Raw genomic sequence first — 17,589 nt, 5'->3', positions numbered from 1 at the left:
TTTTGGTTGTTGATGAAATGTGGTTCAAAAGTAGTGAATAATTTAGCAAAACACAAAATTGTTGATGCTTAATAGTCCCTGGATATCATTTAAAGGCATGCTAAACAGTTACTTTTAGTAAATTTGAACTTACTAGATGTGAAACCTCACTGGTTCTGCAGGATTTCTATTTCCTGTTAGACATCAAAAAGATTTGATGAACTATAATCATTATTTTTAAATTTTTAATATCTGTATCATGGAAAACTTAAAATCCATTAGGAGCCATACATTTTAATTTGACATTTTTCTCCATTATTTTAGTAAAAAATGTACAAGGTATGCTTCTATAAGAAAACTGTATGATGAGGACAATTTATCTGGTCGAAATTGATACATTTGAATATAGAATTTGAACTTTCATTTGAGTGCAGTGTGTGCCCTAAGCAACAGGCTCCAAGTGTGAGACTTTCAGATAATGAGTTATACGTATAAACATCTGTTGCAGCGCCCCTTTGACATCAGTCTCAAGGTCGATGGAAATAGACTTGCTACCTTCCTAAATTATGTAAGTAATCATGTGTCTTGTTTTATCTTGAAATTTCTCTTAAATTTTATCTTCATAGAAAGAGGAACCTGATGCTTTCAAAAGGTTAGGCACTGGAAATCGCTTGGCCACATTTTTAAACTACGTAAGTACAAGCATTCAGTCGCCTCTGATTGTTGACCGGCTGATTGTTGACCGGCTGATTGTTGACCGGCTGATTGTTGACGGTGTTAAAAGTGACCCCTGATTTTTGCTATATGTTCTTTTCAACAGTGATTTGAAAAGAACTGTTTCAGTAAAAAGCAGAACAGACTTGATGTTTCTCAGATGGCTCCAGTCTAAACCAGTGCAGAGAAAAGGAATATTTTCAGTCCTTGGGTTGCTCTTTGGATCATACCGTCTCATCACAGCTTTATTCCATTAAGTTTTATCTCCTCTTCATGACTAGGACTTTTTCCAGTGTTTTTCTTGCACAAGACATATTTGTCATTATAGACAACAGCTTTTTTTCATTAGTTCCTTATTCTACCTCACCTACTTTATTCCAGATATTGCCTATAGTTCACACAAATCAAATCAAATCAAATAACACTTTCATTTCATGTGCCCTATTTAGTATTTGTGGGGTTTTATCTATTTTACATATCATTTTATGTTTTTGTGGTTTCCTTTGTGTCAAAAACTCCCAAATGAGTCCATGTCATTCTCACAGGAGGTGTGGCAGGGCAAAGGGCATTGTCAGAACCTTAGTTCTTCTCTTTTTTTTTTCTTTGGCAAGAAGAGCCACAGGTGGAACTGATATTTTGAGATTTGATGATTCAGATTGGATTTAGACAAGCTATTCCCCATCTTGTTTACGCGGCAGAAAGCACAGTGAAACTCAGACAGAGCTTTTGAGGATAGAAACCTGTTTTTGACTGGAGTCAAAAAAAAGGTCAGGAATGTTTGAGATTAGGAAAAGACCAAAATGAGAGGTCCTCTTCCATAAGACACCAAAATCCAACATATGATGAACAATATTAAGGTATGTTTGTTTTAATAAAGTGGTATGAAAAAGTGTTTGCCTTCTTCCTGATTTCCCATTTTTGCACATCAAACCATATAAATATTAGTAGAAAACAACAATGTGGCATGACCGTAAACTGCTGGAAAACCCTCCAATGTGAATGAATTACAGCAGTTCTGCAATAATGAGTTGGCCAATATTCTTCCACAGTTGTAGAACTCATTGCAAATTATTGCAAGTTGTTTCTGCCAAGAGTTGCCCACCCAGTTGTAAGATTTGGGGAGGAATCACGTTTTCTCACAGGGCCATTTAGATTTGGAGTTTCTTCTCCCTTAATAATAAACATCTTCATTTAGAAAACTGTATTTTGGGATTGACTAGCATTTGAATTGGTTTAATGTTCTAAAACACTGAAGTGTTTAAAAGAAAATTGCTAAAGGCTGAACACTTTTTTTACCCCACTGTACGTCATAAAAAATTAAGACAGATTGGTTGGTTCTTATACCGTCAAACTCTGTCAGTGGAAACTTTGTGAGTGAAAAAGAAGTGAAACATTACACCATGGCCTCTATACAAGAGAACTGTTTTTTTTTTTTAGAAAAAAAAGGATAATTATTGAAAGCAGGAAACCCTTCAGAGACGACATTAATTAAACACCGTAGCAGAGGAGCTCACTGATTGCTGTACCTGCTGATTGAAACAGAGCCTGGGTCGCATTTATAAAATCTGATTTCATTTCTGTCTGTTATGAAAAGATTAAGTATAGGTCACATAAGAGTAAAAGAAAATCTGTGCTGGGTCACTTCAGGCTGCCTTAGTGTCCTTTTTACCACTTTGTTCCTCTGAGAATGGCTTTTCTATTTTACCTCTGAGAAAACAAAATACAGATCTAAACTTAATATTTAGGATAAATTGAGTGACAGCAACAAGCAGGCAATCTTGTTGTAAACAGATGTCAAATGCAGAAAAGACTTTCTGTACCCATTACAACCAAAATCATATCCTAAAGTAAAGCACACAGCCAATCAGTCAATGACTGAACTCTGCTGCTGTGCAGAGAACCACTGCAGACTGGAGTCAAGAGTTTGTTTTTGTTCAAAATGGTTTGAACAAAAACAAATTTACTATCTTTTTAGAAATGATCTACCATCTGATGACAGCAAAACTGGGTTTGGCACTCAGGGAGGTTTCACTTCCAGGCCAGCTGTATTACATTAAATATGTGTATCCTCCATGACGTGTAACTTTACAGCAAGATTATAGCATGAAGTTGTTGGTCTGGAAGTGCCATAACTTCATTTACACTCCAATGGCAACAAGTCCAGACTACAGATTTTTCAATTGTATGTCAGTTAAATGTTTTGAAAAATGGTGTAGCAGTTTTCAAAATCTCCTTTTAGAACAACTAATTTCCACTGTACCAGGGATTTTGAGCAATTTGTGTTGCTTTGTAAAAATTATCTCTCAGTGAGAGAAATGTTCAGATTTGTTCAGGCGTGGTTAAAGTGTGGTTAAATTATGACGTTTTTCTTCCTGATTATTTCAAGTGCAAAACACCTGTTATTACAGACGTTCTAACTCAGCAAAAGCAGATGAGGTTTAAATCTTCTTATTAAATCTTTTTATTTGATAGATGCATGTCAGTCTATTAAATTCTTCCATTATCTTTAACTAAAAATGTTTATCAGTCTGACAGGACAAAACAGTTAAAAATACCTTAAATGGTTGTTTAGAGGGTATAAGTATATTCATAGAGTTGTTATTGTGGTGGTAAAGTTTTCTGTGTTGGTTCACAGATGAGTGATGTTGAGGCCGGAGGAGCGACAGTCTTCCCTGACTTTGGGGCTTCAATCTGGCCAAGAAAGGTGATAAAACTTGAACTTGCTGTTTGGTCTTTGTTGTTGTTTTTTACTGAATGTGAGTTTTTCTTTTTTTCTTCTTTACAAAGTTTACAAAAAAGATTCTGATGATGGCAGTATATTTAAGTAATTACCAAATAATTAATATAATAATAATAATAATGAAACGTGTTCTAATCTCTACTATAGACAGTACATTTTACAATATGTTTTCCTTTGTTGAATAAAAACTGAACTTGACTGCATTATTTTATCACGAGGATCAATTGGAATGTATCTTCTTAACTTTGATTTGACTTTATTTTTGAGAGATATGCTATTTAAATAAAACTGAACTGAATAAATAATAAATGAAAAACTGAAACATGTGTCTACAGGGAACATCAGTGTTCTGGTATAATCTCTTCAGAAGTGGAGAAGGAGACTACAGGACCCGACATGCAGCCTGTCCAGTTCTTGTAGGAAGTAAATGGGGTAAGATTTACTTTTTACAGTTTAGATTTGTGAGAAAATTATAAATGACTGAACTGAATTGAATTTATATATAATAAAGTAAAAAGGGGAAAGAATCTTTTTAGTGGTCTCACAGCAGATCACTGGTTACTGCCAATAAATAAAAGATTGGCTGATTAAAGTTTGGTGCCTCACTAGTTTGTGCTCTTAAGTACTAAATGTTCAGATGTTCAAATTTCTTCATTTAACAGTTGAGTTGGTTTCCTGAGGATGTATTAAAATGTCTTTGACACACATTAAGCTGACTCCACAACCGTTCAAATGTCTCTGCAGCTCATTCAAACATGACTGGATGTTGACCAATTTGAGAAAAGCTCTTTAATTGTGAAAGGAGTCAGTGTTGCTGCTACAGAATTGGTTGTCTAAAATCGATTTTCACTGCTAATTTCCTGGCATCCGAGATGCTCTACACTCTACGAGACATTCCCTTAACGACCACACAGTATTCCTGTCATAGCAAAACAACCCAGCTCCAGCTTGACTGGAACCTCAAATATATTACACAACTGCCACATATTACACTGCAGTCCAGCTCAAGGATCTTTATTTTACCTACATACTAGAAGTTTCTGCACAGCCACCATCAGTTCCAGTTTTGCTGTGGAGGAAACATCATAGTTTGGTTTTCTTATCAGTTGCATGTCAGATTGCAATCTTATGGAGAGTGTGTTTTATTTTCCATCATCTGTCGGGGTGGCAGCATCAGAGCCGGTGAGTTTAAAACAGGCTGGTTCTGTTTGAGGGAACTGTTTATAAACAAAGCTTCTTTATAAAATTAAGAAAATTAGACAACCCAGTTTAGTTTTTTAGTTTATGTTGTCTGAACCTCAGTCTATAGCAATATGGGTCTGAAAATGATCATTTTGTTTTACTGTATATTATGTATATTGTTGAAATGACAGAGTTACAACAGAGTTACACTAGTTCTACATAACCTACACACCTGACTCCACTCCTGCCCCTCAGGTCCTGTGTCTTTAGATGTTAATGCTTACACACCAATTACTCTAATCCCAAACCTTGAAGAGATTTTACATTATCTACTTTGCCAGTTCTCACCTGCTCACTCAAAAAGCTGTTTTCAGTCCAACACATTTTACCTTCAGATTTTTACATTTTTCTCTGATGTACAATTTGGCCATGAGTAATTACTACTGATATGTCTTAGAGGCACATGTCATTATAAGTCAGGTGCTGAAGTGGTTATTTAAGCACAAATTTCTAAGAATATTTGGAAGTTGAAGGTAAAGCTGAGTCACCTGATGAACTTGAAAGAGACTGATGTCAACAAAAACCTAAGTTAAGTTGGTCTCCAGGTGTGTGCACGTCAAAGCAGGAACTTTGCTTCCCTTCTTTTTACGTATAATTTCTAAATCCTGAATGTGTCTAGAATTTAGCTTTGCAACTCAAAGTTTCCTTTCTCCACAGGTTTTCTGTGTGATTAAGTTCTGAGGAGAGGATTTAAATTAGAAATTTTCTGACAGGCAACAAGTTGAGTTCAGAACCTTTTTAAAGGAACATCATGTGTAATATGTGTGTGTCATGGACACATAACTGGTCAGAGCAAATCTGAATTCTTCCTGATTATTTCAAGTGCAGACCAATTTAACACTTTTTTTAAACACCATAATAATTCTAGACTGTTAATTTCTTTGCAGTATAAGTAAACCTACAAATTCGACAAGGTGTGACATTTCCTCACTGTGTAAAAGTTTCTATGTTAAGAAGTGTTTTATTTTTTTTCTATACAAATCAGAACCATTCAGATGGCGACTGTTTTTTCAAACATTTTCTTCTGATCACAGAAGATGCCCTTTAACCACTTTTATTTTTTGAATGTGTGAATAGTGTCGAACAAGTGGATACATGAGCGCGGACAAGAGTTCAGGAGACCATGCGGCCTGACGGAAGTGGACTGAAGCTCGCTCCATGTCTGCTTACCCTCCTTAGTGCCTGATTTAGGCGAAATGTTGCAACACAGACACATTGTGCCAAACCTTTCAACATGTCTGTTTGACTAAAAAGTGGGAACCGACATCCATCTGCTGAGGGAGAGTTCAGTGTCTCAGTCATTCTTTTCAGTACCCTGGTTTGTTTGAGCAGACGATTAAAAGACAACAATTCTGAATTTAACCCTAATGAATATCATGTTCAACATTTTTATTTTCATAAATTCACATCTCTTTTGAGGTAGTTTTGTCAGACAGGAGTCAGACAAGGTTTCTTTAAACCAGTGGTCTCCAACCTTTTTAGTACAACGGACCGGTCAACCCTTTGTAAATTTTCTGCGGTCTGGGGCGGCGCGCGTGTTGTGAGGTTTGAGATCGATACCGTTGTTTCTTACTCATTCTGGTGCATGTTGGCGCGCAAGACATAACCGCATCCTGTTTAGGATTTTCAAAATAAAAGCTCCTCCAGACTCATTACATTACATAGAGCTATTTCTTGTGTGGCCCGGTACCAATTGGTCCGCAGCCTGGTGGTTGGGGACCACTGCTTTAAAGGACTATAAGTGCAATTTAAGCTCTATGGTGAAAATGTTCACTATCACTGTCTACAAATTATGTGCATTTTTTTTATTTATAGTGTGGTTAAATTATGACGTTTTTGTATTCTCATTCCCCAAGTTGTTAATCAAAAGGTCAATAAACAATGTGTTTTATTAATTTCCTTGCAATTGTTGTTCTTTATTGATCACCAAGTGTAATCTATGATTATTATTATTATTATTATAAATTACTCTGAAGAAGCCATTCCAGCAGTGAAACCTTGTGGTGGTACGAGGATTCTTTCCAGATTCAGATCAAAATTGGTGGAAGATGGACGGACCCTGTCCACAAACTATGACTTAAAAACCGTATATAAGTTATGGAAATAGACATCTATCTTTTTCTATTTCATAATGTTCCTTTTCTGTTGTCAGCAGAAGCAGCCCATCACTGGGCAGAGTTGAATCTTGCATTTTCACCTACTTGAAATGCATCTGGCGATAATAAATAATGAGCCAAACTAAATCCCATTTCTGTTTATTACAATATTGATAGTGGTTTGAATACATGTTTTATTGTAGCCTTGCAAAAACAAACAGTTCATCTGAAACCCTTTGATCCAAAGTTAGAATCAACAACCGATACAAAGTGACAAAAGTTGGTCAGGGCAGCACAGATTCCAGAAAAAAAACACTCTTAAGATTAACAATTAATATTACAGTTATATTAAACACACGCCCAGTTACAAAAACATCAACTTTGAACAGATTCATTGTGTTTAGTCTTTACAGCATGTTTAAATGTTTAAGTAATGTGAATGAGTCGTGTGAAAAATTCTCCCAGTTCAGCGTTTTCCTGGCCTGCTGGGCTTCTCCAGGAAAGGTATGAGTAAATGACAAACACCTGCTAGTTTAATCTCATTTATATTTGTCAGTTTTACTTCAAACATCAATATAATTTCTTCACACACTTGCTAATAGGTGAACATGTTGGGGCTCGTGTACACCTGGAATGTGGTACGTGACTGAGCCTTCATGACTCCATGTGCTCCACTGCATTAGAGATGTAACGGAGCTTCTGCAGAGTTCAGATGGCTCCAGTGTGGGGCAGATGAAAGAGATATTTTATTAACGTGGTGCCTGACTGACAGATCAAAGTGTGAAAGCATTAAGGCACTGATGCATTCTAACAATTGGTTGGATAATATTTAGGTTTGCTGCTGCGGAATGCTTCACATGTAATAATAATGCTTTAGCATGAGTGATTCTAGAAAAAAAAAACATCTTCTGCTCAGTGCCCTACAAAAATATTCACATCTGTTGAGGGTTTTCACATTTTGCCACATTTTCAGAGGTAGGAGGAAATTTGATAAATTTTTCTATTTGCCCCTCTTCACTCTGAGACCCCAAAATAAACTCCAGAGCACCTGACTGCATTCAGGACTCCTCTAATTAGAAAATGAAATATTAATCTGTGAAGTTTTCAGAGGCTTTTTAGACAACTTTAGTGAACAGAAAAACCTCATTAAACCCAAAAACACAGCAGACAACCCTGAGATAAAATAAGATCAAGTTTAAGCAGGATTAGAATATAAATGAACATTACAAGTTTGGGCATGTCTCTCTCCTTGATTATGCTTGTTTTTATGTCTGAGAATGGCCCAGTCAAAGTTTAGAACTAAATGCATTTGGAGATTTGTGCAAGAGTTGATGTTAACAGATGTGATCCAACCAATCCGACTGAGGTTGAGCCTTTTTGAAAACAAAGAAAAACAATTTTAGTTCAGACAAAATGTGAAAATGATGAAGGGATTCTGAACATTGGATAAGGTCAGATGATACAGGCTTGTCTTAAACATCTCCTAATAAAGCTGTTTAAATGTGAAGTATTCTGTGTTCAAAGCTGATATGAATAATCATACTTAAAACAGCTAAATCTATAACCCATATTTGACTGGATATTTACACCGAATGTCCCTTATAATTTGCTTCGTTTGGTTACTTCTTTGTCTTCTTGTTCATGTACAGCAAACCCTGCAGCTCAAATGATGACATATATGAATATATATAAAAATATATGTATGAAAATATATACAGAAAGTACACTTTCTCAGAAAACAATATAGATATAAAATATTCTTGAGTTGTGGCTGAAGGTGGATCGTGGACCTGGATGGATCCTCTCCAGGTTTGGATTGGAGGAATTTGTTGTCAGAACATTCAGTGACTCAGACCTGGATCTCTCTGCTAGTAGACGGTCAGCCTCTCGGCTGAGCAGTTTGTTGGTTCTAATTGAGTGAGTCCGGCCGTCTGGGTCAGAGGTTTGAGCTCTGTGTACGGAGCGCTGCTGTCACTTTCCGGTGTGGAAGTGCTGCGGATTTGGTTGAAGGTAGCGACGGGCTTGCAGAGCGATAGGAACCGCTGAGGAAAAAACGTGAAAAGCAACATGAGCTTTTGTCTTCATAGCCTTTTAGGGGTGATGTATGAACAAGTCAAGCATAGTTTATTTTATATGTATGTGTCTCTGGTTAAATATTTGCTGAGAAGAAAATCTAGGCTATCCCAATCTTGTGCTGATTTTACAAACAATCCTGCTTGTTGTGTTACTTGGATTGTGTCTGTAATGTTGTTGCTGAGATCATGCCCACCTGTCGGAGGGTGCCTTGGCCTTTGATTAATTTAAAAACCACAAACAGTGGGATGAGTGAAAGAGAAACTGTGGCAAAAAACCATCCCAGGACATTTGCCCAAAGCGGATAAACGTAGGAGTTACTGAACTTCAGTGGAGTATATTTGATAATCGAGAAGATGAAGGTTCCCTGTGAAGAGACAAGACAGATTAGATTTATGAAAACATTAAATACCACAAACTGAATGATGAAGGAGTTCTGCATTGGTTTGTAATTTGATTTAGTCTTTTAACTGGACCAGTAAAAGAGCATCTTACTTTTCCCATTTTGAACAGACACATTAATCAAGGAAACACATAGACACATTAATACTCCAGGCAAACATATTTATTCCTCAGGAGGTCATAGATTATGAATTAAATGTTTCTAGATACTGAGATCAACTTAAAAATAAAGTATTGATGCTTTAATAACATTTATTTTATGAACAGAATTAAAACCCAACATGATTAGATGCTTCTGAAGCACAATAAATGGAACATTGTTCAACATATATGTATATTGATGATTTTAATGATCAAATAATTTTTGATATTGTTGACAATATATGTTTATGGTGTTTTTATGTTTTCATGATGTAAAGCACTTTGAACTGCCTTGTTGCTGAAATGTTGCTGATGCTGAAACAGCCTTTCTGTTCCTGGTCTAACGCCTGTTGGCATCTTTATGTTAATGAACATACACAATGTCAGACATGATGTCAGTGATTTGTTTTACTTACAAAGCAAACCAGAGGAGTGATGTACTGCCAGCAGTACTTCATGAAAGGAAATGGATGATAGCCAATCATCTCCTTGATGTTATCGTTGAAACGGTCTGCACCTGTTGGTTAAAGGTAAATGGGACTCAGTGATTGACTGGTAATAATAATAATAATAATAATAATAATAATAATAATAATAATAATAATAATAATAATAATAATAATAATAATAATAATAATAATAATAATAATAATAATAATAATAATAAAAAGCTTCTTGGTATAATTATGGGTATGCATTTGCCAAAGTTCAATGTGAACCTATTACTTTACAAAATCAAGAACAGTAAAATGAATCCAGGTGCCAGTGACTCACCGTAGACCCAGCCAATGCTGACAGACTGGCAGAAGGAGAGGATCAGCAGGGTGGAGCCGCTGCAGACATGGTGGTCCAACAGCTGCAGCAGGTAAATCCCACCCTTCAGATGAAATGCCATGTGGCTTTTAGTTCAAAATAACATTTTAATTAACACAAACATGTAAAAGTCAAAATACAAATGTAAAACATTAAATGCTTGGTATTCTCTCACGCCCTGTCTTTATTAATATGTCCAAACCTCAGTGACAAGTAAGAATCCAAGCATGCAGAAGATACAGGACATAACAAGCAGAAGCAGCTCCCGCCTGTAGCCTTGATGCAGGTAAGAAGGGAAATGATCGACCAGAGACGTCATCACACACTCTATACCAACAAACTGGAATGAAATCATTAAGGGAAACAAACATGTATTACACTTATCAATTTATTTATTCATTTATTTATATGACTTGAGTCTTGTTACCTGGCTGTCTAGTCCAAGCAGAATGATCATGAGGAAGAAACACACCGACCACACCTGAGGCATCGGCATCATGGCCACGGCGCGCGGAAACACAATGAATGCCAACCCAGGGCCTGAAAATATTTATTTTAAAACAAATAAAATCAGAAATATACAGAATGGATGAAGAAAATGGATCACAGACCTGGAATCTATTCAAAACCATATTTAAAAAGGGTATTTAAAAATAATCATCTTCAGTTATTTAAACATGGCAATTTAAATAAACTGCATCTGTGATTCAATTCATCAAAACAAAATAATTTGTCAAAATTAGGATAATGCTATTTGTGTGCTACATTTACTTAAGATATATCAAATATGGTTCAAAGTAAGAACCTGATGTTGCTACTTCAGAAACGTCCAGGCCTTGTTCATAAGTCATGAAGCCCAAAACGGAGAAAATGGCAAAGCCAGCCACAAAGCTAGTGGCGCTGTTCAGCAGACACAAGTAGAAACAGTCCCTGCATGGAAAAAAACAAGATGTACATTAAAGTTTTTATGTAAAATATGTGGGTAACAAAACACTAACAGTAACACAATAAAACCAAAGTCATAGCCTGTTCTTCTTCACATTGTTCATTTCTGTTTTGCTTTGTAAACTAGTCGGTCTGGGAGTTTAATATAAAAGTTAAGCCACACAGTTTGCACAACACTAACATACTAACACAAAAGACCAAGCAACCATTGTTCACTGGCCTTGCTATTTTTGACCAGATCTGGACACATCCTGCCATTTGCAGCCAGGTAACATTCCAAAGTCGTACCAGCCGCAGTGACCCTGCAGTGACCCTGCAGAGACCCTGCAGTGACCCTGCAGTCTGGACATCACTAATTGCTTCTTGTCAAACTCAGTCAAAAGAAATTCTACAGCATTTTGTTGTTCACAGCAAGTCATCCTGAAAAGCAGACATTTTTTCTGACTTTCTAATGCTGTAAATTGGCCCTCACTGTTGGACTCTATTGTCAAAGATAATTAATGATCTTGAAATAACCATGATGATGGTGTGTTCAGGGGACCAGTGATAATTCTCTGTTTCAGAGGATTTTCATGCAGGGCAAAAAGTTAGCATTTTGGATCATGTATTAATGTTTTTGAAGTTTGTGCTTCGTGACTTGTGGCAACATTTTCATAACTTTCCTTCTAACTGTGGCGTCTTTCTATCATCTCCTTCATAACAGATGAAATTCATGCAGCACATGGGTAATAGTTGTGTGTATTCCCCCACCTGAGCTCAGTATTCCTTCATCATGGCTACTCTTCAGATTAACTGGATAGAAATGTCTTGGTACTTTTGCATTTATATCAGAATCTACATTTTTACTGCACGATGGATCAAATAGGGCTTTATATAATATTCAAATATTGGCATGTTGCTTTTAACTTCTACCAAACATCTGATATGACTGGGAAATGAGTTATTCTTGAGGATGCTGCTGCTTGTTCACTGATGCTTCATGTATTGTTTTCATTCAGGTTCCAGTCACACACGGTTGTGTGTGAGGTTATGAAATCCCACATTTGTGGTTCATGTAAATGTGTGAATGTTCAGAGGAGTTTTATTGAACCTACCTGTAACAGTCATTGTTGAAGGAGTTATAACTCCCCAGAGAAGTGAGGAAACCAAGGCCGATTGCATAGGAGAAGAAGATCTGAGTACCAGCATCCATCCAGACCTGAAGAAAGTGCACAAACATTAATCTGTGCCTTATTTGAACATTGCTCTCAATAAGTGTGACATAAGCATTGGATATATATTTTTACCTGGGGATCTGAGAGGCGAGAGATGTCAGGGTAGAGATAATAAATGATCCCATCCAGAGCTCCTGGGAGGGTCACGCCTCGTATCAGCAGAATAAACAGCATGACATAAGGGAAGGTAGCTGTGAAGTACGCTGCCTGTGTGGGAAAAGAAAAGAAAAGAAAAGATGTTTCATATATTTTACAGATCACAGAAAACAAAAATGATATGAAATCAAATGTCAAATAGGAACTGCTGTACAATATACAGCAAAGAAATTAAGAAGGACACAACCTGCTTGTTTCTGTCATATTAGACACACACACACACACGCGCACACACACACACACACTGATATGTAAAAAATAATGTTGATCTCTGAAGTGTCAGACCTTTCCTGTTGACTTGATTCCTTTCCAGATGCAGAAGTAGCAGATGATCCAGCTCAGGATGAGGCACAGCGCCAGCTCCCACCTCAGCCCTCCCACCTCCTCGATCCCACCAGAGATCTTTAAAACTCGATGTCTGGTCAGAGAGGTGGCGGATGGGGTGAGAATGAAAGATTAGGACAAATGTTGAAAAACAAGAAAACAAAATGAACTTTGTCTCTGTTTCTGTGTCTGTTCTGTCAGTGCTAGTCCGTTGTGACCCATAGTGATCCTGGTTCTGTTGGAGGACACCAACTGTCCTGCAGCCTTCCTCTCCACTGTCACCATATGCTTGATCAGTAGGTGAGATTGCTACCAAGTTAATGAGATGCAATCCAATGAGCTTGAACAGATAGACAACTTTATCCCAGTTGTCATTATAAACTGAGGTGAGCAAGTCATTGACTTTTAATCTGACTATTTAATCTGAATTAGGCTTTAAAATTCAATATAAGTGTGTAGTTTCAAAACAACATTAAAACATGATAAGAGATGCTTTTGATAAGAAATATGCTTTTGAAGATTGTATGAATGAGTTGTGTTCATGTAAGTGTGCAGCTGTTTTTTACTCCCCGTCCGTCCAGGGCTGCACTGTCATGTAACTACTGTTCCTAATTCTAATAAAAGCAGGATAAGAATCAGTTGAAGCTTCAAGGCTGAAATCTGTAACTGGGTTTCAACTGTGTTCTCCCTGCAGGTAAAACTAAGTTCTGACTCTTGTCTCTTCTTTGTGTCTGTGTTGAGGTAATTTAGACCTAACAATACGGCTCAGCTCAGAAAAGTTGATTTTACGTAAAACCCCCTTTTAACCTCCAACAACAAACTTTGAAGGTCGTAGTTGTAACAAAGTGGAAAAGTTCAAGGACAAAAAGGGTTTACCAATAAAATAAAAGTTGAAAGACGGGAAACAGGACAAAGGGAAATGGGGATTACTGATTAAAGAGATAAACCAGAGAATATCAATGAGTGAAATATAAAATAAACTGTGAAGTCATGCTTACTGCCAGAACTCTACAACTGGAAGCGTAGTGTTCAGTCGTGATTCCAGGCTCAGATTCAGACGGTTGTCGAAGCATGAGTCTAATGTGAAAACATAAAAACGCACCAGAATGCTAATTTTACACATAAAACTACATGAAGCTTTATACTTTTTAAAATATAAAATTGGTTTTACAGTATTTCATGCTTTGATCTGTATATAAGCAGCATCACAGGAACTACCTGAGTTCCAGTAATTCCCACATGAAGCCCATGGCAGGTCTGAGCTGAAGGAGGAGAACAGGTAAAAAAACGCCCAAGCAAGGATTATGATGTATGAAGTGGCGCTGAATGCAATAATAAGGTGACTGGCATAACCAATGCCTGAGGAGAAAGACAAGAAATGATTCTGGTTCAATAAAATTTTTATATCATTCAAGTAAAACATTTAGAAAATAATGCAAACCTAACTAAGATAAATTACTTTATCATGTCAAACAACAAAATCCCCAATATCCTAATTGGACTTTAAAATGTTCCAATATGACTTTATTACAGCAGCTTCTAAAATTTGAACAGTATTAGTTCCAGCCTTTAACTGTCTGTCTGGTGGAGACGTCAAACAGTTTGATGTTTATTGAGACACTTTAAAATGTGGTTCAAGGAAACTATCAGCATTATCCTTCTAAATATTCAACATTTGTTTAATGAAGAAAATAAAAAGTTTTGTTTTGTGAATGAAATTTAAGTAATTATCTGATTGTTTTTTTTACTAGCAGAAATCAGGCAGTCAAGTCTCCCAGTACTCACCAACAAGCAAGAGAAACTTACTTCAATGCAAACTTGTTCAAGACACAATAAACAGATAAGACATAAAAAATGTTTTCCCATCCCGCCCTGCCAACAACTGGCCTCACAGCCCATAACAAGAACCGCCACTGCATGAGAGATTTGATGGCCTAAAGTTTAGCTCATATTTGCTAATAATTTACTGCAATTGCTATGAAAAGTCTAAAAATTCATCAAAGTCTGACCTTGTAGAAAAGTAAAGACTTGTTGTATCCATAATGTCGTTAAACAGTCTACGTTTTAACATTTCAGTGAGACCTTTAAAGAAACATTAAAATAGTTCCGCGTGTTTTACCTTGAAAAAGCGGACAAATCGTCCGCCAGCATGTGATTCCCCCCTGGCTGGTGTACTGCCCTAACGCAGTCTCAAGAAAGAACAAGGGTATTCCACACGTAAATATGAACACGGTGTATGGGATGAAAAACACACCTATAAAAAATAAAACAAAACAAAAAATGACAGCAGTAAGGAGATAGGGTAAGAAGGCAGCTGAGGAGCCAGAAAGCCGGAGCGCCACTTGTGCGTAAAAGCGCTCACCGCCTCCGTTCTTGTAGCAAAGATATGGAAACCTCCAAATATTCCCAGGGCCGATAATTGCCCCCATCACGGTGAGGATGAACTCCGCCTTGGTCCCCCAGTGGCCCCGTTCCTCCACTTCTTTAGACTTCTGAGTGTGTCCGTTTAATACGCAAAGCGCTGCGCTGCTTTTCATCCTGTTCGTTGTCATCTTCAGTCTTCAGATCTTTAGTTTGATAGAAGAAAAAAGTTCCTCTGAAGAAACATAGGCCTAAATGCTGAGCGATCTGAGCAGCAGGAGTATATAAATGCCACGGTGTGTGTGGGTGTGTGTGATGGGGGCCGGCAGAGAGATGCAGCGATGTGAATGGACTTCTCTTATCAACGGGGGTTGCAACTATTTAAATTAGGAGACGCAGTGGAGGTTCTTTACTTGAAGGGGTAAAAAGTGTAGAGAAGAATTATCTGGCTTTATTCTTTGGAAGTGTGTGTGTTGGTGTGTTTTAGCATTAAGCACCTATATGTTGGCCCATTTTTCCAACAAATACTACTTTTTGAGGACCCACTGCTTCCTATGGGATATGACCTCTACCCTAAGAAGTTGCTGCTGCCATGAGGGCATGCAAATTCATGAAACTCCTGGATTGGAGGGACTGGCTGTTGATTTAAAAAATAATCCAGGATAAATTATTTCCATTACTGAAGGCACTACAAGGAATCGCTATGGCATTATCCAGATCTGTGATGTTTCTTTGATTTATCATCACAGCATTTTTAACTAGTTAACTCTGTAGTTGTTTAATGAATGATGTTGATGATAACCTGAATCGTTTTAGTTGCTAATTATATTTGATATAAGGTATTGTCATATTTATAGGTCACATCCAGAAATAACTCAGGTGGCTCTGGAGGAAGCTGAGTGATGAGCTTTGTGTGCAGGTTCAGTCCAGAGAACAAGGCGTCTCTGGTTTGGGTTCTTAGGTCATCTGCTCTTCTGTTTGTCCAGCCAGGTGATTTTTAGGCTGTGTGTTTTTTCCACCTTTCTGCCGTGTCACTCTGTTTTCTTAGACTTTTGTTAAATGGAGGTCAATTTTTTAGTTGCAAAACATCTTCAGATAAAGAATATACTCAATCTAAACACATCTTTCTCAGATGCCACTCATTGTCCAGATCTGTGCCACTCATTGTCCAGATCTTTAGATTGAATTACAGCTCATTGTGAGCTGTAATTCAATCTAAATACAGAAAGAATCAGCCACTGTCACAGAATTAGCCTTACATAAATCTGAAAACAAACAAAAAAAAAACTTGGAAAAATCTAGGACAAAGAAATGTGACACAAAGCAGAAAATAAGCAATCTGTAGGGAAGTGAAAAGAACTTTTAGAGCATTGTAAAGAGTAGCAGTAGAAAAAAGTAAAAAAGAATAAAATAAACTGATCAGTAAATTGTTCTGCTGTCTAAGCCAGAAGCATCATGAGCACAGAGAGAGCTCAGCTCAGCCTGAGCCACTCGGCTTCAGCACAAGGAGAAAAAGAATAGAAAACAAATGTTGTTCAGTTAACCTGAGGCAAAGAGGGAGGAAAAAAATAAACTATCACAGCTATTAGGCATTATTAGACTTTTTGGCTTTAATTAAAATACTGTAATTCCTGAAACAACAAGAGCAGAAAATGAAATGATGCTTTTTTCCAGTAAAGCCACTTTCCTTTGATTCATTTTCATTAAACATTGCCTGAGGTGTAGTCTAAGAATTATTCATTCCTCTGACCGACTTAGATTGAAAGTAACATTTTAATATGACCAACATGTCTCTTCTGACTGGAAGCAACATCATTTTATTTGATAATAAATCTAAATCCAGGGTACACTTTTCAGTAAGTTTCAAAACCTTTCTACACAAGAAAAATTATTCTGTTCCTCATCTTAACTGTTTGGCTTGTTTTTAATCCAAGAAAATTAGTTCCGAAATAAGTTTCCACATTCAATGCATAATAACTGTCATGTTTGTTCCGTCAGTGGTGTGGTGATATGGGGCCCAGCCGGGCTGGTCTTCACTGTAATCCAACCCACGACCCAACATTTGTATACAATGTTTAAAAATAAAAATATGCTTCCAAAAATATGGTTTCAAAATCACTTCTAAGCAAAAGGCATCATTTTTGACTACACTTCTACCTTCCACTAAACTTTCCATTTGTATATTTGGATGCAGCATAGGTCTAATGTATTTTCTAATATTCTGGGAAACTAAATTTTGTATTTCGCTCATGATAATAAATAGCCAATAAATTAATTTATGAAATATGAGTTTCACTTTCTGAATTTGCTGAAATAAAGCAGAATGATTATCCTCTGTTTTTAAAAAGACAGACAAAGAGAATTCATTTTGTTTCTATTGAGCCAAACG

The 17,589-nt window shown here is 36.9% G+C and overlaps 2 protein-coding genes across 3 annotated transcripts in view; one reads left to right on the top strand and one right to left on the bottom strand.

Moving 5' to 3' along the window:
• The window catches only part of p4ha2 (procollagen-proline, 2-oxoglutarate 4-dioxygenase (proline 4-hydroxylase), alpha polypeptide 2), a 33,991-nt gene extending 27,421 nt beyond the window's left edge, over positions 1-6,570 (top strand). Inside the window, exons 12-15 of one of the 2 annotated variants that reach the window (XM_044140347.1) lie at positions 606-671; positions 3,329-3,397; positions 3,769-3,865; positions 5,753-6,570. In XM_044140347.1, coding sequence (XP_043996282.1) covers positions 606-671; positions 3,329-3,397; positions 3,769-3,865; positions 5,753-5,823 — 303 coding nt within the window. In that variant the 3' untranslated portion in view covers positions 5,824-6,570. Of the gene's footprint in view, positions 1-487; positions 548-605; positions 672-3,328; positions 3,398-3,768; positions 3,866-5,752 lie in introns of both variants that reach the window. The other variant, XM_044140348.1, reaches the window with a different exon arrangement.
• A 381-nt stretch (positions 6,571-6,951) lies between these two features.
• Positions 6,952-15,432, bottom strand: LOC122844660 (sodium- and chloride-dependent GABA transporter 2-like). Its single transcript, XM_044140346.1, has 14 exons — positions 15,202-15,432; positions 14,959-15,093; positions 14,058-14,198; positions 13,838-13,916; positions 12,801-12,933; positions 12,432-12,566; positions 12,240-12,343; positions 11,006-11,130; positions 10,628-10,740; positions 10,403-10,540; positions 10,162-10,264; positions 9,804-9,904; positions 9,041-9,211; positions 6,952-8,813 (listed from the first exon to the last, which is right to left on the bottom strand). The coding sequence occupies exons 1-14, from the start codon at positions 15,389-15,391 to the stop codon at positions 8,640-8,642; spliced, it is 1,842 nt and encodes a 613-aa protein (XP_043996281.1). The 5' UTR covers positions 15,392-15,432; the 3' UTR covers positions 6,952-8,639.
• Between the last annotated feature and the right edge of the window lie 2,157 nt (positions 15,433-17,589).

Source organism: Gambusia affinis, linkage group LG15 (assembly GCF_019740435.1).
Source record: "Gambusia affinis linkage group LG15, SWU_Gaff_1.0, whole genome shotgun sequence".
Classification (NCBI taxonomy): Eukaryota; Metazoa; Chordata; class Actinopteri; order Cyprinodontiformes; family Poeciliidae; genus Gambusia; species Gambusia affinis.
This window is presented reverse-complemented; position numbering and strand designations above follow the sequence as displayed.